This window comes from Maniola hyperantus, chromosome 22, assembly GCF_902806685.2.
Source record: "Maniola hyperantus chromosome 22, iAphHyp1.2, whole genome shotgun sequence".
Classification (NCBI taxonomy): domain Eukaryota; kingdom Metazoa; phylum Arthropoda; class Insecta; order Lepidoptera; family Nymphalidae; genus Maniola; species Maniola hyperantus.
The window spans coordinates 7,153,889-7,178,390 of NC_048557.2; the positions used below are offsets into that span (position 1 = coordinate 7,153,889).

General features: G+C 37.0%; 1 protein-coding gene and 1 long non-coding RNA gene across 4 annotated transcripts in view; one reads left to right on the top strand and one right to left on the bottom strand.

Moving 5' to 3' along the window:
* Positions 1–1,440: 1,440 nt before the first annotated feature.
* The window catches only part of LOC117993029 (paired box protein Pax-6-like), a 63,524-nt gene continuing 40,462 nt past the window's right edge, over positions 1,441–24,502 (top strand). The window contains exons 1-4 of one of the 3 annotated variants that reach the window (XM_069506241.1): positions 1,441–2,073; positions 6,863–6,986; positions 9,263–9,389; positions 12,646–12,826. In XM_069506241.1, the coding sequence (XP_069362342.1) occupies positions 6,896–6,986; positions 9,263–9,389; positions 12,646–12,826 (399 nt within the window). In that variant the 5' untranslated portion in view covers positions 1,441–2,073; positions 6,863–6,895. Of the gene's footprint in view, positions 2,074–6,862; positions 6,987–9,223; positions 9,390–12,645; positions 12,827–24,502 lie in introns of all 3 variants that reach the window. The other 2 variants (XM_034980780.2, XM_069506242.1) reach the window with 2 other exon arrangements.
* On the bottom strand, positions 2,150–2,750 carry LOC117993035 (uncharacterized). Its single transcript, XR_004675131.2, has 2 exons — positions 2,522–2,750; positions 2,150–2,199 (listed from the first exon to the last, which is right to left on the bottom strand). It is a non-coding gene; the product is annotated as an uncharacterized lncRNA (long non-coding RNA).

Sequence of the window (24,502 nt, forward strand, 5' to 3'; positions counted from 1 at the left end):
TTCAAATACTTAGATACCTACCTACTAGATACTAATGCGCAAAGTCATTAAAGCCCATTAAGGTGACGCAGGACGCTCGACCGAAATTGGCAGCGCACGTGGGTAACATGTTTGCTTTTCACTTGACATTGTATGTGAAAGTTGAGAGGCACGATGATTTTCACCGAAATCAAGCGCGCGAAAAGGGTTCAGGAAAAGTATTTTTGAGAAAAAACTGCTGAATTTATGTTTGCAAAGTAAAATTATTTCAACTAATGAATAAATAAACTACGTCTAATGATAAATTGTTTTAGAATTTTCATATCCCTAATCTTATTTATTTACGCCCAAAGTTGTCATTAATTTAGTGTTAAAATAGGAATCTTTTGAGCCTCGTAACTTTTAAATCAATACTTTTTTCAATGTTTTATATATCAATAAACCTAGATAATGACGAGGTAAATCGATATAATTCTTAGTTTTGTGTGTACAATATCGAATATTGTTGTAATTTCCCTCCTACGTTTGTATGAAGAAAGCACCGAACTGAGTCCCCTTAAAAAAGAAATTGAAATCGAAACAAAAATAAATACAGAAAGTTCCATTTTTAAAACGAAGCACAACATCAAAAAAGAGCGCGCCGTGAAAATATTTGAAGCGCTCGATTGGCTGAAAATGGCTGACGCTTACGTGCTATTGGTCAAAGATAATGTTTGTGAGACTATCACTTTTGCGGGGGAGATAAACCAAAACTTAACCGCAAATGTTGACAGAAGCTTTGTAAACAACAAACAAAGCAAATTACACTTTCAACATAAACAATAGAGTTTAAATTTAAATGAACAATTTTCATTAAGCTCGCTTGGAATCAGGATGTTTGAAGAAGCGAGACGGAAAATTTGACGTGGACTTTTTAATGGGTGTAGAAAAGAGATAGATGACAATATAAAGGGTTGCATTACACTCTTTAAAAGTAAATGTTAGCATATTAAACCTACGTTTACTGGAGTAGGTAATGAATATGGATTTTCTTGACACAGTTTTGTTAGAGTTCTTTAGATAACTTTTCTTTAGGGAAAAAATTAAATGTATTTTTTAATATGTACCTAGGTAGATATATATCACATAATATAACATACCTACCTACTTAATTTTAAATCTAACTATTCTAGGTAGGTACCTATAGCTGATAAAAATTAAGCTTAATAATTAACATAGCTACCTACTAAAAGTGGTAAAAAAATGAGATTTGTTAGTAGGTAGGTACCTACCTAGGTTATTGCAGTCTAAGCCGTGGACGACATTCAAAAAACATTTTCTCTTAAATAGGGGGTTTAATAAGCAAGAAACATTAGAATTAATACCTAAGTTTTTCTGTCATAAGTCGTCTCATCTCGTGTAGTGTAATATAGAATCGAAGATTCTTACGAAAATTTATATAAAACACCGTGTTGACTCTGTTAAGACAATAATAATATCTCGACACTTTTAAAACATCGACACAAATGAAACGCGTCATTACCAAAACCAACTCCTTATTTCGCGAAATAATTTTATTACAATAGATAATTTAAAACTGTCCAACTTCCCCCCACCACGGGGATAAAAGAGGAGGGGGCGGGGCGCAAATTAAAACAGAAGCACGGATAAAAAGCTAGGTATCTCTCTCCCGCAAATGAGCAGTCCTAAGTACGGTAAGCGGCTTACAATGGGAGTTGACACTAGGTGTACGCCGTCTCTTTCTCGTATCGGTCTCGTAAATAAAGCTGTCTCAGAAACAGCCCTTTTATAACTATAAAGGTATAAGCGGCCAGTACAGACACAGTTCCACGTGAGATTGTGTTTTGTAATCAGTGAAGTGGCGCCTTTATTCTGAAGCACAAGCACAATGTTCGCGCGTTTGACAATTTGACATTTCGTTTGGCGGGAACTTATTTTTTTTTTTAAATTTACGCGAAGGCTTAAGCTTGTTCAGCCTAAAAGTGAACTTTTTAGTTAATTTTGTTACAGTGATGGTTAAAGTTGCCAGTTGAAGGTTGTTGTAGTTATTGCTTTTGCAATAACTTGGATTCTTAGTTTACTAAGCAAAATAAGGTAAGGGAAACTTGTTGGAAACACATTGAAAAACCTTAAAGTTGGTAGGTAGGTATAGTTAGGTAGGTATACCTACTTAATTTATTCATGTTTTAATTACCGACTTCCCATGAAAACTAGTGGTCTCTGAAAACAAAAGGTAAAAATTGATTAATTTTATTATCAACTACTTATAAGGGTTCCTTTTTTTTACTGTGGCATCCTATTCAAACCAACTGTCGCAGAACGACTGTCATTCTGAAATCCTATAAAAACCTCAAGTTTCCGTAGATTATGCATTCTGATGTCGTCGAAGCCGATTAAGGGTTATGGGGTTAAAAAAATTACCATACACCTTCTAGATTAGCTCGCTTCGACGGCATCGAAGACCTTCATCAGATGAGATTCCGGTGAAGAAACTGGAAAAAACTTTTCATCGAAAAACAGTAGCTGTTACAAGAATACTTACGCTTAAAGTACTCCTCTTTCTGGGAGCTTGAAAAGAAACTTTCTTTGTCGTCGTTCTTTTCGGCTTCGCAGTTTTTCTCGTAGCTCGCATTGTACTGACTTCAATTTCAGTTAGTGTAGTCTTTTCAGTAACTACATTTGTTGTAGTGTCTCTAGTAGTCATTGTTTCATTGTCGTTAGAACTTATTTCAGGGCTAACATTTATCAATTCTTGAGTGGTGAACTCTTCTTTAGTTTTTGTGTCAAGTATTGTTGTAGAAGTATTGTTCGATAGTTCTTTCGTGTCACTTATAAATAACTCTGTATTAATTGAAGTTATATCATCATATGACTTTGTAGTAGCTTGTGTTTTATTAAAATAGTCGTGTTTAGGTTCTTCTGGTTCTAAATTTATATTTTTGGTTGCATTTTTAGTTGTTATAAATAACTCTGCATTAATTGAAGTTATATCATCATATGATATTGTAGTAGCTTGTGTTTTATTAAAAGAGTCGTGTTTACGTTCTTCTTGTTCTAAATTTATATTCCTGGTTACATTTTTAGTTGTTGATATTAATTTGTTAGCTGCCATCAATGTTATCGTACTTTCTATTTTTTTAGTAGTAGTTTCTTTTGTTACATTGACCACTACATTTGTGTTGTCCATTTTTTTAATAGTTGAATTGATGTTTATTATTGGGTTGTTAGTTAAAAATTTTGAAAGTTTAGTAAGTTTTTCGCTTGTAACATCTGTCTTATATTTAAAACTAATGTTTTCGACTATAGTTGTATTAGTTTGTTTTAGTTTCTTTGAGTTCAATTTTGTGATTTTCCCAAGTTTACTGGAGATACTTTTTGATTGACTTTTAACTAGATCATGTTTATTTTTTATTCGACTGGTAGTTATTTTTGTTATGCCAGATATATTTAATGCATTTTTAGTCGTCAATTCATTTCTTTGTGATTGTACTCGGTTAGTCAACACTTCTTTGAATTCTTCTAGAGTTAGGAAGGATTTCGGTATTTTTGATTCAACGGGATTATTAATATAAATGAAAGGGTTATTGTTATTATTATTGTCACTAGTTCGTAGATTTTCCTTTATCATTAGGTTATGTTTTTTTAATCCATTGACTTCTTTGAGTTTTTGAACATGTATTTCATATTGTTTATTCCTTCTGAACAGGCGTCGCGATTTTTCTGTAAGATTGATTCTCGTTTGGTTCAAATTAGCAAAATCCTACTTTAAACTAAGTTTATAAAAAAAAATCAGATTGATTATATTGAGCAGTAGATAGGAGATAGTAGGGTACCGCCTAGGCCTACAATTTTAAATCTGCAAGCTTATCTACTTACTTTTTATTACTTCTCTATGCCTCAACTAGGTAACTTTTCAACTTATTTCAAGGTAGATAGTCCTAATATCCTGGAGACGGATATTAGTTAGGTACTTAATTTATCCCGGCAAATCAATGGCTTCATACGAGCTTTGTAAAAATCCCGGACGTACCTACTTAGATATAGATATCTAATAGCGACTAAAATATAAAATCTCTTAATAAATAAATACTTACGTAGGTATTTTTTAAACCAAACCTAGAATGGGGATGTACTTAGGTAACTACTTAATAGAATGTTGTTGTTATAATCTATATTGTAAACCGCAAATTTACTACTTTCCATACTTCTATCCATAGTAATCCATAATTATAAATGCGAAAGTGTGTCTGTCTGTCTGTCTGCTAGTTTTTCACGGCCCAACAGTTTAACCGATTTTGATGAAATTTGGGACAGAGTTAGCTAACAACCCGGTAACATAGGCTACTTTTATCCTGGAAAATTAAAAAGTTCCTACAGGATTTTTAAAACCCTAAATCCACGCGGACGAAGTCGCAAATCATCTAAGTACTTACTTGGTTTACAAATAAAAATATATAAGTAGTAAATACCATCTAAAACTGCTTCCTTGTATTTGGAATATAAGTCCGGAACTATTTCTTCGGGCACCATTGAACTTTCTTTCGACTGTACGAAAAATATTTGTAAAATTAAAAATAATTCCAAAATATGATTACAAAAAATCATTTTCTATTTTCAGCGCATGTTGCATGCATGTTTCTAAATTGTAAATTGAAATGGTATTACCGATTTTACGCTTGAACGCTTCTCTGGGATTTAATATAAACAATTGCGTAGGTAATAGGTATTTGCAGTCGTGATAAATGATTGGATGGTGATAGCTTAGTGGTTGAGTCGTCGACCCTATTCGGGGGCCCAAGTTTCAATCTCGGCTACGCACTTCCAACTTTTCGAAGTTATTTACGTTTTAAGATAGGTACCTATAATATCACTTGCTTCAACTTGAAAGAAAACTTCATGATGGAACCTACATGTCTGAGACTTTTTATCCCGGAAAATCACAGAGTTCCCACGGGATTTTTAAAAACCTAATTCCACGCGGACGAAGTCGCGGGCAACAGCTAGTATTATAGAAAAAAAATCTGACTTTCAAAACCAGCCTTTTCATGTATTAATTAATATATCAATTGGTACAGTTTGCAAAACTTTTTAAAATTTTTTCATTTTCTCCCCCAAAAAGTGGCCACCATACCTATTCAAATTTCATTCTTACACGCTAAGTACACCGTATTTCGGTCACAGAAACTCGTGTGTGTACCAAATCTCAACTAATCAGTCCAGTAGATTCGGAGCAAATTAACTGTGACAGACAGACAGACAAACACACAATATCCATACTAATAGCTATTATAAATGTGAAAGTGTCTGTCTGTCTGCTAGCTTTTCAGGGCCCAACAGTTTAAGCGATTTCGGTGAAATTTGGTAGAGTTAGCTTACATCCCGGGGATATTCTATATACTACTTTGTATCCCGGAAAATTAAAGAGTTCCCACGGGTTTAAAAAAAAAAACCTTAATCCACGCGGACGAAGTAGCGGGCATCATTTAGTAATCCTATAAGAGCTACGTTTAGGGCTTACGGATCCCTAAAAAGTAAAAAGCTAGAGATTTATAATAGCAACTGTGTCAATTGTAAATCCAGTGAACCCAAATACTTAATATAGGGCAGATCCATAGGGCGGGCGGTTCAGTGATTACCGAGAACTTCATGTCCACAAACGCTTTCCGTTTTCAACTTCAATAAAAAGCTTTCATTTTGCCTACCTACTACGATTACGAAAAGCTTTGATAGCCTAGTGGTTAGGACGTCCGTCTTCTAATCGGAGGTCGGGGGTTCAAAATTATAATTTTTCGGAATTATGTGCGTTTTAAGTAATTAAATGTCATTTGCTTTAACGGTGAAGGAACCATCGTGAGGAAACCTGCACGCCTGAGAGTTCTCCATAATTCTCAAAGGTGTGTGAAGTCTACCAATCCGTACCTGGCCAGCGTGGTGCCGTAATTTGTTGAAATGGGTATGGCCAATACTTACCCTTCTAAAATCCATAGGTACTAATATTATAAATGCGAAAGTGTGCCTGTCTGTCTGCCTGTCTGCTAGCTTTTCGAGGGCCCACAGCTTAACCGATTCTGATGAAATTTGGTACAGAGTTAGTTTACACCCCGAGGACGGACTACTTTTTATCCCGGAAAATCTAAGAGTTCCCACGAAATTCTTAAAGGCTGTTTAACCGATTTATATGAAATTTTGTACAGATAGCTTGCATCTCGGAAATTGATATAGGCAACTTTTTCAACAAAATCAAAGAGTGCCTACTGGATTTTCAAAAAACCTAAATCAACGCGGACGAAGTCGCGGGCATCATCTAGTTAGATATACAGAGATGTTGGTCCTTAGAAGTTCATACATAAATAAAGAATACTAACCGCACGAGGCGATGCAGTGCAGGTCGGGAGCCGGGTGGCTCTAGTGAGCTACGACCTTTAGGAGATTCCGTTAGAAGTCAAAGATCTCAACACATGTCTCTACGCAATCTGTACTCTGCGTAGTTCAATGTCAGAAGTTAATTGGTTGCGTTGTTGTAGGGCGCCACCATTAGTAACCAAGAATACGGGTAAGTACTTATAGCTGGCGCCCGTCAGCCCGTGCGTGGCCGCTGGACGCGATGCTGGATCCCATGAATGACCTGGCGCACAAAGGTAAACGTAATGGCGCCCACCATTTTTACCTTTACCTGTGTCCACTATAGGTTCATGAAGTTGAACGTCGCGTCCAGTGGCCACAGTTAGTGCTAGTGCCATTATTTGGCATATTAATAAGCCAGGTTTGCCTGGCTTTATACGTAGCGAGATTAGAGTAGATTCCGTTAGAAGCTATCAATCTCTACATACTACCTACGCAGTTCAGTGTCAGTACTCAGTAGCTAAGTGGTGCGTTGTTGTAGGGCGCCACCATAGAAGATTACGGGGTGTACACGATGCTGCCGGCGCAGCAGCTGGCGCCCATCAGCCCGTGGCCGCCGGACGCGATGCTGGACCGCATGGACGACCTGGCGCACAAAGGTAAAGGTAATGGTGCCCACCATTCTTACTACCTTTCTAGGTATTATATATCTTCGATTTTGCATTCTTATTCATATCTAGGTTTTGTATACCTACAGTCATGTGTTGCGTTTTTATTGTTACCTATCTAGGTTGTATGTATCTATGTATCTAGTTCATACAGTTATTAACGGCTTATTAATTTTTACCTCTTGATTTTCCGAGACAAAAGTATTCTATGCCCATCTCCAGGATTCAAGCTATCTTTATGCCTTTCATGAAGATCGCTGTAATAATTGAGCCTTGAAAACGTAACAAACAGACACACCTTTGCAATTATAATGTTAACTAGCTTATTCCCGCGACTTCGTTCACGCGGACAACACAAATTTCAAACTGGTGAAATGATTTTTGAAAATTCAATCCCTGGTGTACCCCCTTAGGGATTGAATTTTCAAAAATCTTTTCTTAGCGGATGTCATAATAGCTATATGCATGCCAAATTTCAGCCAGATTCGTCCAGTAGTTTGAGCTGTGCCTTGATAGATCAGTCAGTCAGTCTGTCAGTCAGTTAGCTTCTTCATTTATATACCTGTACAGATATAGATATGGATATCTCATCCCACGTTTGTATTGTGCGTTTTCAAGGCAAAAACAATTTTCATATCGTTGCTGTTATATACCTACTAGGTTTTCAGTTTTTATTTTGAATTTCAAAAATTATTTACCCTTAATTAACATCGGTTATAATATTTGTACTGTAAAACGTTGGTATAATTAATGTACCTACCTTATTAATTATTTAAATAATTAATACTAAAACCTATAACAAAGATTTATCTTCCCTTGAAAAAGTAAAGCGCTGAAGAAAACTTTTGTTTTTCATTTTCACATGATGAACCTATCGACAAGTGTTTTCCTTTTGCGATTTTACTATATTTACCGAGCCAGGTACCTCCATTTTGCATCAAAATCTATCGTTAAGAAAATTATTTTTTGCATATTTAACTCATTATAAATGGTGCCAACATAAAGCTAGGCGTGAAGTTATAGTGAGCGATTAATAAGTAGGTATACTTACCATCTCCAGAAAAGTACAATACTTTCCCGTTTACTTGCGTTTAATCCGTATTCCGTTTTGATATTCGAAACCTGTACCACAAGTCTTGTTCGAAGCATTCCTCTAAACCCCTGTGGCGTTTCACCCATCTTACGGGGTCGTCGAAAAAGAATACCAGGATCTCGCCTTATTAAGGACGCGTCCACGCTTGTGGCAAACAGCAAACAGCAAGCGTGTGGAGGGGTGTTTGGGTATGCTTGCCAAAGCTTTGTAGCGTTCCGATTGGCAGGCTATAGCTACCTGTGATGTTTACCGATGCTCGGTGTTTGCTGTTTGCCACAAGCGTGAAGCGTTTACATTACATAACTGAAATAATGCCAGGAATGACTTAGACTTTTTAGGATTACCTAAATAAAATTCACTAAGTCAAAGCATGATTAACAGTAGGGACTAGGGATGAAGACGTGATCTCTTTTAATTCGGCTTGCTTACGGCTTAATGCTGCCAAGGCTCGGCCAATAGAACTAAAATATCGCCGATCCACTACTGAGTAAGGGCGTCGTCTCTGAATGAGACTGATGTCTTAAAAATAAGGCTATCACCGCTCTTGAAAATACCGGCCAAGTGTGAGTCGGACTCGCGCGCAAAGAGTTCCGTAACATTATCTATATAAAAGAGCAAAAAAAATCACGTTTGTTGTATGGGATTGGGAGCCCCCTTAGATATTTACTTTATTCTGTTTTTTAGAATTTGTTGTTATAGCGGCAACAGAAATACATCATCTGTGTATTTCAACTGTGTCTAACTATCACGGTTCATGAGATACAGCCGGGTAACAGGTGGACAGGCAGATGGACCGACAGACTGACGGACAGCGGAATCTTAGTAATAGGGTACCGTTTTACACTTTGGGTACGGGACGCCAAAAATCAAGCATTGGCAAGGCAATTAGAGATTGGTCTATAAATACTAGTAACTTACACGTAAAACATGATCTGCTTGTAGCCTCCAAGCATTATATTATTGGAGCATTATACTTAATAGTCCACAACAATTTTTGCCGTGAACATAAAAGTTTCGTTATACGTATTAGGCAATCAATAAGCGCGCGAGATCCTGGTATTCTTTTCCGACGACCCCTATGGGGTCTGTTCGTAAAACTTTAAACGTGATTAATTGGAGTAAGCAGGCTTGTGGTGAACAGGTCACAGCGGTGTTAACCAGCTCGGCGGGGTGTTTGTAGGAGGCAGACCGCTGCCAGACTCCACCAGGCAGAAGATCGTGGAGTTGGCGCACTCGGGAGCGAGGCCGTGTGACATCAGCAGGATCCTGCAGGTCTCCAACGGCTGCGTGTCCAAGATACTAGGCAGGTCAGTTATTAAACTTATAATGGTTTCTTTGAATGTGTATGGTGTTCAAAGCAGCCTGCTTCCTCCATTAGGCCGAAGATCGTAGAAGTATAAGTTAGTATAAGCAGGATCCTGCAGGTCTCCAACGGCTGCGTGTCCAAGATACTAGGCAGGTCAGTTATTAAACTTATAATGGTTTCTTTGATTGTGTATGGTGTTCAAAGCAGCCTGCTTCCTCCATGAAGCCGAAGATCGTAGACTTAAGTAAGCATAAGCAGGATCCTATAGGTCTTTAATGGCTGCAGATCCAAGATTTTAGGCAGGTCAGTTATTAAACTTACAATGGTTTCTTTAACATTTGAATGTGTATGGTGTTCAAAGCAGTCCGTTTTCTCCATGAGGCTGAAGACCGTAGAGTTAAGTAAGTATAAGCAGGATCCTGTAGTCTTCAACGACTGCAGATCTAAGATATAAGGCAGGTCACTTGATAACGTTATCAAGCTTCCTTAAGATGTATTGAACTAGGTATTACAGGCATCCACTCTTGATTAATTGGTGGCAAAAATAATGGCTCCATATCCGCGGTGGACAGCCAGGCTGATCCGTCGCGCAAAAAATGAGCCAGCCCTTCTGTCACCAGATTAGCCTACTAATCGCGGTAAAATGTCTCGTAAAAAATTTTTGCACTATGACTCCATGGTCCCAGGGTCTCCACGGCATACGGAACCAAAATGTTACTCTTGATAAGAGAGGGATACCTAATTGCGCCGCTTGCAAATATTTTGAAATCGGTTAGAGATAGCTCTTGAGTATTGTAGCCATGAACACATTTTGCTGGCTATCTAACCGCAAATCTAAGTATATAACAAAAATCTATTGGCATCCAATGCTCGTGAAATAGCCATATCATGTTACATATTCCAAGTTATCCTTACTAACCTTCGCAATCACCTTGGCTGTATAATACCACCAATTTAAAAAAGCCCACATTTCGTTGACCACATAACATCTTATCTGATACTTATCGTTACTTTTTCAGGGTTGGATACTTGGATATCTAGGTGTGGTTACAGTACATGTCTGTGGTCACAGCCAGTTAGGTAGAGTATAGGTTTCCAACGGCATTTTTGGAATGTTTGGGCGTAACATTAGACCAGGGTTGACTATGTATTATGACAACTGTGGTTTTGGGTTAGCTAATGCTATTGGAATTGAGTGAGCCATGAAAAGGGTGGTAAAAGCGTGACACGAGGATTTCTACATTTTTTAAACCGATACAAGTTACTTAGCCAGTGACAGTGTCAACGCCCAAAATCTGGTAGCCCATATAGTGTCAAGCGAGAATGAGTGGCACAGATACGGTCAGATGCTGAGAGCCATAATGATGAGAAGGGAAGATAGAGAAAAACAAGAAAAAAAGCAGAGAGAGCAACCAGAGGGTCAGCACGAAGTAATGTTACACGGTTCCGTGCTGATCTCGCAGAGGGGGAGGTCTTTTTAGTCCGTGCGAGTCGGACACACCCTGTCGATAGACAGAAGTCTATTAGGGATTTTTCCTCCTCATAGAGAAAAAAAAAACAAGTTAGCCATACACTGCGGCCATACAACCTATCCCACATAAATGATGATGCAGTATTATATAGAAGCACTCTAACTTGGAAGGCGTATGGAAGTTTCATTAAACCCATCCTACTGATCGGTTTCTTCGCGGCATCGTAGCAGAACGCTAAATCGCTTAGTGGCATGGCCTTTACTGGTAGGTTGGTAACTAGCCACGGCCAAAGCCATCCACCAGACCAGATCAGAGACAATTTAGAAATTATATTCCCAAATTTCCCCTGCTGGAAATCGAACCCGGGAGGTCCACATATAAGACCACAGCGCGCACCAATGCGCCAGGGAGGTTATCAAACATGCAATTGCCGTTAGTTACGGTTTGGAATATTCTTCCTGTAAAGGTGAAAGTATGAAAGAAATGTTCTCGAAGTAAACATTGGGAGGAATGTGAACAAAACATGTGACGAAACGTACCCCCATAGGTCGACGGACGACGACGTCAGACGAGTCGCAGGGACCAGAAGACCATGGCGTGTGGAAGTCCTTACAAGAGACCTATGCTATGTCCAACAGTGGACGTCTATCGTTTGAAGATGATGATGATGATATTATTTCTTAGGTATCTCTCACCCGGCTTTACTCACGCGTGTTTAGTTGAACGTTAGCCCGACTAGTTTCGAACCCATCTGGGGTCCTTTTTCAAAGGGAGTCAGTTCGCGCACGCGTCGCGGTCTCAACCGCGGAGAACCCCGGATGGATTCGACACTAGTCGGGCTAACGTTCGACTAAATATGTAAGTAAAACCGGATGTGAGATGTGTATAATGGAAATCACTCACGATAGATTAAACGCTAAAATTTCTTAGGTAGTTATCAAATAGGTAGGTACATAGTTACGTATTGCTGAAATTTTTAAATATCGAACCTAATAGAGTTCGACACTTGAATAGCAGCGGGCGGGTGTAAGATACAATTTCTAACTCATTAGGTAAAAGTAGTTTAAAATGACCGACAGCTGGCCGGCACGGCGAATAAAAGTACTGAAGTGAACCTGATACCGGCATGCCACGGGTAACTCTACACCACCAGGCCGATGGTATCACCATGCAGTGACAGTTTGTACGCGATTAGGGTTCGGTGTTTTATAATTAAACAAAAAAGATGAAAAACAGAGCAATTTTTCAAATAAATAGGTACAGTACGCGACCGAAAGTAATGTACATTGACCTTTAGAAGGAGATAGCAGATTTGTAGAGCGTTGTCCCTGTCCTTGAGCCCGACAAAACGTCATATGGTCATAGGTATGAGTGACAGAGACAACGCTCTACAAAGCCGAAATGACATTCTAAAGGCCGATATACATAACTTTCGGCCGCCTACACAGGTTCTTTTAAAAATTTGGTGTTTTTAAAGAGCCTCAATAGCTCAACGGTTAAAGGTGCGGACTGAAATCTGAAAGATCGCCGGTTCAAAGCCCATCCGTTACACTATTGTCGTACCTACTCCTAGCACAAGCTTCACGCTTAATTGGAGGGGAAAGGGGAATGTTGGCACCTTTCAGGCACGGAACCCTGAAAAAAATCAAAGTCTATGTGTGATTTTTAGTATAAGAAAATATCAATTATAACTGAATGTTTCATTTTTTTTCTTTTTCTTAAACCTGAACCATGTCGCCTTCGAAAATCTTAATTTAAAAATATATAATTTTATTTTTAACCCAGGTACTACGAAACGGGGTCGATCCGACCTCGCGCCATCGGCGGCTCAAAGCCCCGCGTAGCCACCGCGGAGGTGGTCAGCAAGATCGCGCAGTACAAGCGCGAATGCCCTTCGATCTTCGCCTGGGAGATCCGGGATCGCCTGCTTAGTGAAGGAGTCTGTACATCGGATAATATACCTAGCGTGAGTACCATAAATATCTATCAATTCAAATGTATTTATCTACATACAGGAATCAGGATGTAATAATTAGAATGCTAGCAAAAATGAAGACAGGTGATAGTACCGATGTTTACTGAATATTACTGATAGGATAAGTACCACGAAAACGTAAAAAAAATTGTATGTTGTAAAAGTTTGCAATGTGTAAATAAAACATCTGATTGACGCTAGAGGTCAACGAACGTTTCGCTGATAGGTGCGCGGGGTCAATGCTGCATCGCAGGAGGGGTATTGACCCCGAGTTTTGCACGCTATACGTTGCTGGTTTGAAAAATGCAGTAAGTATAAGGCAAATGGTAGTATAATAATAGTGCTAAGTTTTTGCTTGCGTTATAATTACCCCTGTAGAAGTTGAACGTTTTTAACTGTTGTATTTTTGCGGCAACTATGACTTAGACTGATCATATAAGAATGAGACAGAAGTGAAATACAAAACGTACGAGAGTAGAAAAAATAGCGCCCCAAAAAATATTACGTGATCTGAGCACCCGCACGTCATCCGCGGGGGCTATTCGGGTATGCGGGGCGTTTCCTCCCCGATTGCCATTTTGACCTGTTGTGTATTTATACCTACCTAAGCTAAGATTGGAGGTAAAATTTCAATACGTCCAGCTTCATATTCTGTTTAAATGTTTTGCGTAAAAGTCTTAGTTCAAAACTCATCATTTTGAAGCAACGGCTTTCTTAAGCACTAAAAACGAAAGGGCACCTAAAAATACAATGGTCTCGTATACCGGTAGCTATAGTTCGATTATACAGGATGCTACGCCTTATCTTCCCCGGCACTGTGCCCGGCACTATACAGAGTCCCCTTTCCGCCCCCTCCCTCCGTGGCAAAACAATATGACGTTATAACTTTTTTCTTCATCTTTTCCTTTTTTGAATACGGGGCCGCTCCCTACTGGGACATCCTTTAGACGTCGAGTCGTATCGATTATAAAGGGTGCTTCGAAATAGATTCGAAACATAAAATTTTGAAATTCTATTTTAAAATATTTTTGTTTGTAAAATAGGTAGGTACCTACTCAATCCACGGAGAAATAAGTTAGTAAAGAAAACAGGCTCGTGGTTGGTTGATCACTCAAAATGGTAAACGCCCACTGACTTTTGTCTTTGTCATTTGTATGGGATTACGTAACAGAGAGAGGCCTATAGGTATCTATTAACTTATCTCCGTGGATAGAGTATACTTTCATAATTGAGAGACACAAATTAAATCGTAGAAAACCAAAAATGTGACACTATGTAATCAAAATACTTTTAAAGCGCGTGTCTATGAATAATACTTGTACCTACTTATAAGAAAATTCCCTATAATTGTGTACCATTGTGTTCAAAGTATGTACTTAGTAGGTATGCCAATACTTATTCTCTGCATATCCTATGTAAAGCAATCTACTCGTATTCAGTAGTATATTTCAGCAGGGTTCTATATTTTATGTGTACTACCTAGCCTACCCAAAAATGAGCACCTACCGTTTTTATAGCTCAACTCTTTACCGTAATGTGTAACGGAGCGGGAAATACTGCTAAAAAGCTATGAATACGAAAATAACAGTGATAACGTTATTTTAACGACAGGAGAATACTTAAACATCCTTTACAAAAAATTTCGCCGGTGCTTAACATAAATTAATTAAAGAATCTGCGCCATCACCCTGTTACTGACGATTTGCTGAAGAGCCTTAAATACCTCCAAGATCGGGAAAAACATAACCGTTATATTCGGTGTACCGAAAAAAGGGATGGAGATATGGTTTTTTAATGAGCGCGAAAGAGTTGGCTATCTCTTTTTTCCGCGTCTGAGAGGGAGCGATTTTGACACGGCATGAATAAAGAAAATATGAAGGCTTTTGTTATAAAAATTCCAGTACAGGGGATAAAGTCTTTAAGTTATCAGGGAGGAAACCGTTAAGGGTATATTTTGTATGTGTAGGTAGACACTAGACAGATACGAAAGTAAAGGTAAATATTAAATATTTAATGTACCTAGTGCTTATATTTTAGATGCTCCGTGAATTTATTAAGTCGTGCATAAATTATTTATAGTATAGGTGCTACAGTCATTCAACGATACAATTTTTTTAATCTAATTTTATCTTGATTTATGCACTACTAGTTGGTGGAATTATGTTTCTTAAAAATCCCGTGGGAACTCTTTGATTTTCCGGGATAAAAGTAGCCTATGTCACTCTCCAGGTCTTTATCTATACCCATGCAAAAAGCATGTCAATCCGTTGCACCGTTGCGATGTGATTGAAGGACAAACCAACAAACAAACACACTTTCGCATTTATAATAAGGGCACTGATGTAGATTTGCTGATGACGTATTAAGAAAGCGGTGACAGCCTAGTGGTTAATTAAACCTATGTTCTCCTATTCGGGGAGCCGAGGTTCAATCCCGGGCACGCACCTCCAACTTTTCGGAGTTAAGTGCGTTTGAAGCAACAGGGTCTTGGATTGTCATTTAAACTTGATTGATTGACTGAGGTACCTACCGGCTACCTATATAGATTGACTGACTACAACATCCTTTTGAGAAAATTACGAAGAACTCTTGTACAAGTTTCCTCGCGGTATTTTCCTTCTTAGCTAAAGCAAGTGATATTTAATAAGGTTTTGGACTGTAGTAATAAAATGATGTGATTTAATAATTTTAAAAAATCATGTTTTTTTTTAAAAACACAATATGTAATTAATTATTAACGTCACGCTGCAACGGAAAGCGATTAATGACGTCACAATGCGTAAACGACGAATATTTTTCAATTTTTTAACCAATAGGTTAATGAGTAGATACTTACCATTGTACAATTTTTAATTGTCAATAACTTCTTCTTCTTCTAGTTCTTCAGAATATCATTAGAAATTACGTCATGCATTGCCAGACAGTATCATGGCAACCCCCTGCCAGACACCTTTAAAGTTTAAAAGACTATACGTTGACGAAAGATTTTTTGCACCTTTATTATTCTGTTATCTCCCAAAGCTACCACGATCCAAACAAACGTTCCTCCCAGTGTTGGGGACAATACGCAAAGAAACTTTCAGCTTTTATAAAATAACGAAGGTCTGGCACGCGCTGGCTCTCTCTCTCTATAGATATCTGCTGTAAATATACTTCAATCTGTATGTAAAATATTAACTTATACAGTGTGTATGCTTACCTACGCTGGGGAGGTTGAATATATTAATATTAAGATCAATTTGATACGTTGGCTCACGTCGAATTTCATTTAGTTTGATGCGGAGTTAAGCATGTTTTCATTGAATTTAATGAGAAAATCGCGCGTAAATGTGGGTGGTCGGTTATATTTAAACTAGGTATGCAATCCATATCCATACTAATACTGTAGGTAAATACGAAAGTTTGTGTGCTAGCTTTTCATGTCCCATCCGTTTAACCGGTTTTGACTAAAGATACAGAAATAGCTTGTTCCTGTAAAAGACATAATATGCTACTTCTTGTCCCGGAAATCAAAGATCCCACGGGATTTAAAAAAGCCTAAATCCACGTGGTTGTGGCCATCATCTGCTTAGTACAGAGATATGAGACTACTTTTCATGAGTACAGGCTACCGGAAAATCAAAGAGTTCCAGCTATTTGATATTTCAAATTAAGTTAGACCATAATAAGTATGACGGCACGGCAGTTGATAATAAATTGTAAACAGATTGCTCATTAAAGATTGTATCCGTCTTAATCATTATCATCATTATTTTCTAAAGGCGTTTCAGTCTTTCCTACAAGTATAGTTTATTTAAGTATATTTTTAGCTTGCTAGATTTTTATTGCTATGTGATTATTTAACTGAAACCATAAGATTTATATAAGAATAATGATGCCGCAATATTACCAATTCTTGGCTTTAAGTCGAAATCTTACAGCTTAGCGAGTATATTTTACTATTAATAGGCTACTTGACAATTTTTTTAAGTTGGTCTTAAATGGTTAATATTTGTCCTATTATATCAAAAAAATTAACACTATATTTTTTTGCGCCCTAAAAACCGTAAAACTTTAATTTAAAAAAATATTTTTCTTAGACAGGTGAAAACACTGTCGGCCATGTTTGGCCGATAGATTATCTGTGCTCTGATAACACAGAGCACAGATAATCTATCGGCCAAACATGGCCGACAGTGTTTTCACCTGTCTAAGAAAAATATTTTTTTAAATTAAAGTTTTACGGTTTTTAGGGCGCAAAAAAATATAGTGTTAATTTTTTTGATATAATAGGACAAATATTAACCATTTAAGACCAACTTAAAAAAATTGTCAAGTAGCCTATTGTACCTACTCATTACTGGTGCACTTACCTTTAGATGGAACATTGTTTTTTTTATATAAAAGAAGTAAAGTGAGATTGCTTATCTACACCTACTGAATAAGTAATATTGTAAATAGAAAAGAATTGCTTGTTTGTAAGCGATAAACTCTGAAACTACTAAGCCGATTTTAATAATTATTTCACCGTTAGAAAGCTACTTTTTTCAGAAGTAACATAAACTATAAATTACATATTTGGTACGTACCACGAACAAAGTCGCAGGCAAAAGCTGTTCACTATTGAAAGTTTGTTAGGAAGTATTTTTAAATAGTATTATTTTGAAAAAGATTAAAATCACTTTTTAAATAAATCCAAATTAACAATCCTTATTCAAAGCTTAACTGCAACTACAAACAAGATATGACTAAGCCTTTACTCTAACGATGTCGAAAAAAAATTGACCCCAAAAGCTGACCGCTATTGAAAAATATGACTAATATCTCTAATCACACGGTTCGATTTCAATTGTAAGTGCATTAGGCTAGGGTTGTCACATGGTATCGCATGTTCCCGTAGCAAATCACTTCCGGACCACTAAATACAGGCCAAATTAATGCGTTTAGCACGCTCCCGACCCTGGGGATGACAACTTTATTTTATTATATTGCGATATTTTCTTGTCACTTTTAGCGACAGCCGCCGTTGCAAGCTTTTTTGGTGTTTGTTACAACTCGAAGGGAGACTGACATACGAAAATATCGTTATGATTTTTCGATCACATCCATACTTCGATAGGCTATCCATACTATGATATTATAAATCGTCAGTGACGTCCTAACAGTGCGAAGTCATTTTTATTGGCCATTCGACGAAGATAGTTCTAGGTTCACTCGCTTTCATTCGACCAATCAGTTTTTTATTTCGTCAATAACTTTATTTGTAATTCCTTTTTCAAAATACATATTAAGTAGGTGTATAATATATCATGGGTTGCTTACGAATATTTAAATACAGTTTTATTACTCTCCTGTAAAGTAGACTGTTTTGACTTACGCACTGTCACTGAGGAAATGCGAGTCTGTCTGTCTGTCTGCTAGCTTTTTGTAGCCCATCTGCTCAACCAATTTTGTTTCCCATTCCCATAACTTGGTTACTTTTTATCCCGGAAAATTAAAGAGTTTCCACGGGATTTTGAAAAGCCTAAATCCACGCCGAAGAAGTCGCGGGCATCATCTGCTTAGCACAGATATAGCATCCCGGAGACGGGTATAGGCTACTTTTAATTTTGGAGAATCAGAGTTCCCACGGATTAAAAAAAAACAAAATTCATACGGGCGAAGCCGCGGCCATCGTATAGTGTTTTAATAAAAGATAATACCTACGCACAGCTTTTGAACCGCAAAATTTCTTTTATATCCAATATATTTATATATTTATATATTATGTAATCTTTTATATATTTAGTCCAAAAATCGATTAGTCTACTTTTGAATAAAAACGAGTGCGGGGCACAGTAATCCCCCTGATATAAAAGAAAAGGTTATTTTGCAAAATACAAGATACCAATAAATAGATATGGCTCATAACATATTGCATCAATATCAAAAACACATAACGCCATAATCTAATATTCTCATATTATTGGCCAACGCTCGACTGAGTCTTTGGTGCACTGATTTAAAATATCATTAGAACATATCTGAGACTGCGATCTCATGGGGCGGACTATCGGAGAATTGTAACAAAGCTTCCAAAGAAGATTACCAACGACGTCGCGTGGCTTGCACGTGCTCGCCCAGTGTCCGTGTATACGGTACTTTACCCTACAACACACATGTAATAGAAATTAGACTTTATTGTTTAAGTTTTATAGTTCACTTTCGCTTGTCATTATATTGAATGTTTAATAATACAGGTTTCACACAAAAATGAGTTTTATGTTGTAAACTATTTGGATTATTTTACATTACATTAGTTTTGGAAAAGGTTGGTTAAAAACTAAGAAGTGTTGGAGGGAAATTAATACCACAATTCGTTGGATTTAAAGCTTATAGTAGAGTTGAGTGGGTAATGACATGAACAAATAAATATACGAGAAAAGTATGTATTGCTACATTGTCTCGTCATGTTTATTTGTTTGGATGTCACACGCAAAAGACGCTTCGGGGCGAATGGGGAAAAATGTTTTACTTACTAATCTTTTTTTGCTTTATTTTATTGTTATGGTAAATAAATTTGGTTAGGTAAATAAAATCGGTTTGGCCTTGGACAAATTACGAGCAGTTTTGCCTGAAATCAGGTTTGGTCGCTAAGTACAATGACCTGTCATTTTGGTAAAAAGTGGCTGACCCCAAAAAATAGTTTGAGTTATTGTCAAAAAAGGTGGGAATTAAAAAAAATAAAAAGTATACTTCGTAGGAACAAATTAAAAGTTAACTAAAAACTTGTCTATCTGTCTGTTAGCTTTTCACGGCCCAACTACGGAACTTTGACAAAATTTGGCAAATTTTTATTCCGGCCCCCACGGAATTTCAAAAACCGAAATTCACGTGGACTAACTCACAGGTATTAGTAACTTAACATAATAACTTAGAAGTAGCAGGTGATAAGATTATAGTTACAAGGGTCACTCCACGCGAGTCGTTTGCGGTTTAAACTTGGCATATTGGCTACGGCCACTGATAGACCGCAACCCCTGGCTCAGAACTTTGTGACCCCTGCCTAAGTACACGAAACAAATTACTTAACTATATACAATTACTAACAGACTATAACGTTCCAATGACACATTTAAAAACCATTTCGATTTTTATCTTATTTATCTTATTGCGCTTTAATTTGCTATTTTTGACGATTGCAAAATCAGCTTTTAATTTAATTATTACTTTCAAAAATACTTACTTCATTAAAGTAATAATCGTCAATTAAACTTATTTGACAAATAAATTTGAGATTTTGACTAATTCCTAATACAAAATTGTCAAAACGACAAAATTCCTCGGTTTAATATAATTTGGCCATTGAAAAATGGAAAAATCAGTTGTAAGAAATGTGATTCTTTATTATGTACGCAGATTGTACGCAATTTTACTATCGGCCAATGTGGACATAATACCTAAGGGCCTGTTTCACAACCGCCGGACAAACTTTATCTAACGGATAAATTTGACAAATTTTCAATACAAAAACTCTCATAACATCTTGCCCATTAGATAAAGATTATCTGGGGGTTGTAAAACAGGCCATAGGTGTGTAACTGCCGTGTGCTGCCGTACTCAGAGTCGCTTAGTCGTCACTTAAGTTTAGTTAAAACGAGAGAGAGAGACGAGAGACGATAAATCTGTCTCGTTTTAACTCAAACTTAAGTAACGATTAGCGACTCTGAGTACTGCGGTGAGTGCGTTTATTACACCGACTTAGCTTAATAAACGGTAGGGCGATCGCAGAGCACGTGAGTCGACGGTCGAATGCCCCGCCCACAATGGATAACTGGCTTTATTGAATTCTATTGTTACACTTTGTTTTATAATAAGCTAGTAAAGTAAAACATATTTGTGTGAAGTAGGTAAGAATACCTACTTCATGAAAATTAGTAAATTATAAGTAATCTTTACGTGCGATTGAAGTACCTAAAACTAAACGCGCTCGAGATTACATTTTTGAAGTGAAAACTTCTTTTACGCGCGTTGGGCGATTTTGGAATGGGTAAAAACTTCAAGGTCGCGTCACCGACATGCTAATAAGTGCTGATACTTAGGTGTCAAAAGTTTTTACAAAAAAAAAATATTAATGGTTTTAATTTACAAATAATGCAATTTTCGATATTATATAATAGGTATAGGTACGTAGGTAGATACTAGATACTACAATGAATATGAAAATCCAAAAAAAAAAAAACACTGTTACCTATTTCATAGATTTAAGTTTTCAGTACTGTCGGCATTCCCTACTGAACGCTATTATTATTTTTTAATGTGTCATATCATAATATCATGTGTAGTAAGTAAACAGCCATAGTAAACCGTCAGAGTAGGTATTAATATTATAATGGTTTCCACTCGAGTGAATCCGGAGCGAGTTCCCTAGTTAATTAGAATAGAAACAGGCATGGGTGTCTTAAATAAAATTCCAGGTCGAAATTATGTTACTTATCTCTCTGATTTGTTAGATAACTACCTTATACAAAAAAATTGATACCTACTAGGTAATTTTCAGGACATTAAAATGTGAGTACACCTACCTAGATGATAATATTAAGCGTGAATATTACCACATTTCAAGTTAAAACATTATGACAAACAGATTTAGGTATACCAATGTTCAATGAATAAAACTATAAATATTTTTAAAATAAAGACTAATTTAGTCTTTATTTTAAACCGTATAAGAACCATTACCAACTTTTGGTGACAAAGCTCTCGTGGCTCTTAATGCAAGTGAAATAGAGGTGAAAATACAATGTATCTGCATGATAGTAAAGTAAGTAAGGGGACGAAGTGATGCGAGATAAGTATAGAAAGGCACGTGCGGGATGGCGTGCAATTTTTTGTGCTACAACTACCCTCTTATTATTATTAACTTATACGTGTTTTAGCGTTTCTCAAGTGTTTAATTGGAATTTTTGGATACTTTTTTTAAAATTTCTAAAAAAGATAGTTCGAGAGCCCGTGCCACTAAAAGTTGCATCATCGCGGATTCGAAAAATTACGACATTTAATGATGTGATGCAAGCTATCTCTGTACTAAATTTCATCAAAATCGGTTGAACGGATCGGCCGTAAAAGGCTAGCAGACAGACAGACAGACACACTTTCACATTTATAATATTAGTATGGAGTCAGGATTAGATACAGAATAATACAGCTCTTTTTAATGCCCAATTATTAATACTTATAGAGCTGTTTAGATGGTCTCGTTGGGAGAAGGGATTGCGTAGGTATATTAACGCTAATCCCGCAGCTCTGCCCACTTCACTACATGATGCCACTCGGTCCCAATCCCACATGTACGAACAGCAAAAAAAATACCAGACGTTTATTTACCGATAGAATATTTAAAAAAAACCGGCCAAGTGAGTCAGACACGTGCACATGGGTTCCGTACTAGGTACTACAGTCGTATACTTTCGACATTTTGCGTGATAAATAAAAAACTATTATGTATAAAAATAAAAATAAACTGTATTAGAATTTACAAGTAAAGCCCTTCATATAATATCCCACTTGACATATTTAACTTTCTTTGAAAGTTGAAAATATGTACCTACTAATTATTTGTTCATGTACACATTTTTTTTTGTGATATAACCACAAATTCACGTTTTGCGGATTTTCCCCTTACGTGTGCTATAAGACGTATCTACTTGCCAAATTTTTAGATTCTAGGTCAACGGGAAGTACCCTATAGGTTTCTTGACAGACACGACAGAGACAGACAGACAGACAACGAAATTATCCTAAAAAGGTTCCTTTTTTCCTTTTAAGGTACGGAACCCTAAAAACAGCAAAGTAAATCATTCTTAAAACTTCCATTTTACCTATGCTGCTGTGTGTCTGCTATCATTTTCAGAATAATATTGGGACTTCTCTGCAACCTGCTTTTAACCGAGGTGATCTTTTTCCATATGATTGCGAAGAAACTGTCTACACGGTACTCCGCAAACATACCTATCGGATGTGCTACAGTACTGAGGCAGTCCCAATATTACTCTGCCCCCCTAGCATGGGCAGGAGACAAAAATTTTATCCCCCAATTATATCCACTGACGAGGGATAAAATTTACTTGTCCACCTCTCAAAGCACGGCAACAGGGGAGAGGAGAAGTTTATCCCTAATTCGGGGACAATTTTATCCTCGACATTAGACGTGGGTTTAAGTTTATTCTCATAGAACTTAAAAAATCAAAACATGTCTCGCGGTACCTGTTGGGTTTAGGTTATGTTTGGGTTGTGTTTGGGTTATGTTTGGGTTGTGTTTGTGTTATGTTTGGGTTGTGTTTGGGTTATGTTTGGAATATGGTTGGGAACCCCAACATAAACCCAACATAGGTCCCAAATACCAATTACCATTAACCCAATAAAGGTAAAGGAAAAGATCCAAAAACCGAAAAGTCCCCCGTTTTATTCACTGTGGACAATTATATCCACCCGTGAGCCCATGCTCGGAGAGTGGATAAAGCTGTCGGAGGGGATAAAGATTTTATCCTTTCCCCGGGGAGAAAATTATATCCCCGCCCATGCTAACCCTGCTGAAGATGTTATTATATTCGACTCAGAGTTATATATAATAGGTACTTAACAATGTTTTATGTAAAGTCTTTTCATTGTTTTTTTTTTTGTGAACGGTCCTTGAGGTGGTGGAGAGCAATATAGCATCAACAGATACTCGACGAGATAAAATACGCGATTACAATCAACTCGCAACATATTGGGGAACACGAAATTAAACGGATTTGTTTAGGGGAGAATTTATTATGTATTCCAATTTACAAATAATGCTTACGTCAAAACATTCGAAAAGTTGATTACAATATAACTTATGTAATCTATGTCCATACTAATATTACAAAAGATGAAGGACCGATTTTGATGAAACTTGCATCCATCATGAAAATCAAAGAGTTCCGACAGGAATTGTGTAAAACCTGAATCCACGCGGATGAAGTCAAGCGCATCATCTTATATTATGGTTGTTATATTATATTGTAGATAACATGGTACATACCACGATTAATTTGATGGTTTTTATTTGCCGATATTTAGACCCATGCAGTTGCAGGGGTCGTGGTCACGACGGGACTCAACTCTCTAACTCGTAACTCGTTTCTTACTAATCGTCGGCAGTCGGAGAACTGCCTACTTTGATTTTTTTGTGCAACTAATTATCACCAAAATTTGTTAAATTCAACAATTAACAATTTAAATATTTACCGCAGTAAGTACTAGAGTGAACTAGACTGAATGTTAACTCTCGGTTCAATCCTGAATCGACGATATGTCAAATATTAGGGGTGACGTAAAAAAAATAGGGCTACTTTAGGGCTACCTGCGTTTCTTTTATTGTATTGTAAATTTTATGGGTTTTCTGCCTAACAATGAAAAACTATTATTATTATTATTAAATGCACTAACATTTGAAGCCTTCCAGTGACGTCAAAGCCTCGACGTTTCGTTAGAAATTCCCTAACTGCCTTGAATTGTGGTACCCTACTACTGTACTTTGAAATTCGATTTTAAAACTCCACGTGGATGATACGTATATTTGAAACGTATTTTCTTCTAGGTAAATTACACCTACCGTGATAAAAATATTATTTTCAATACCACGCGACGAAGTGGATTAAAATTAAACCCGCGTAAAACATG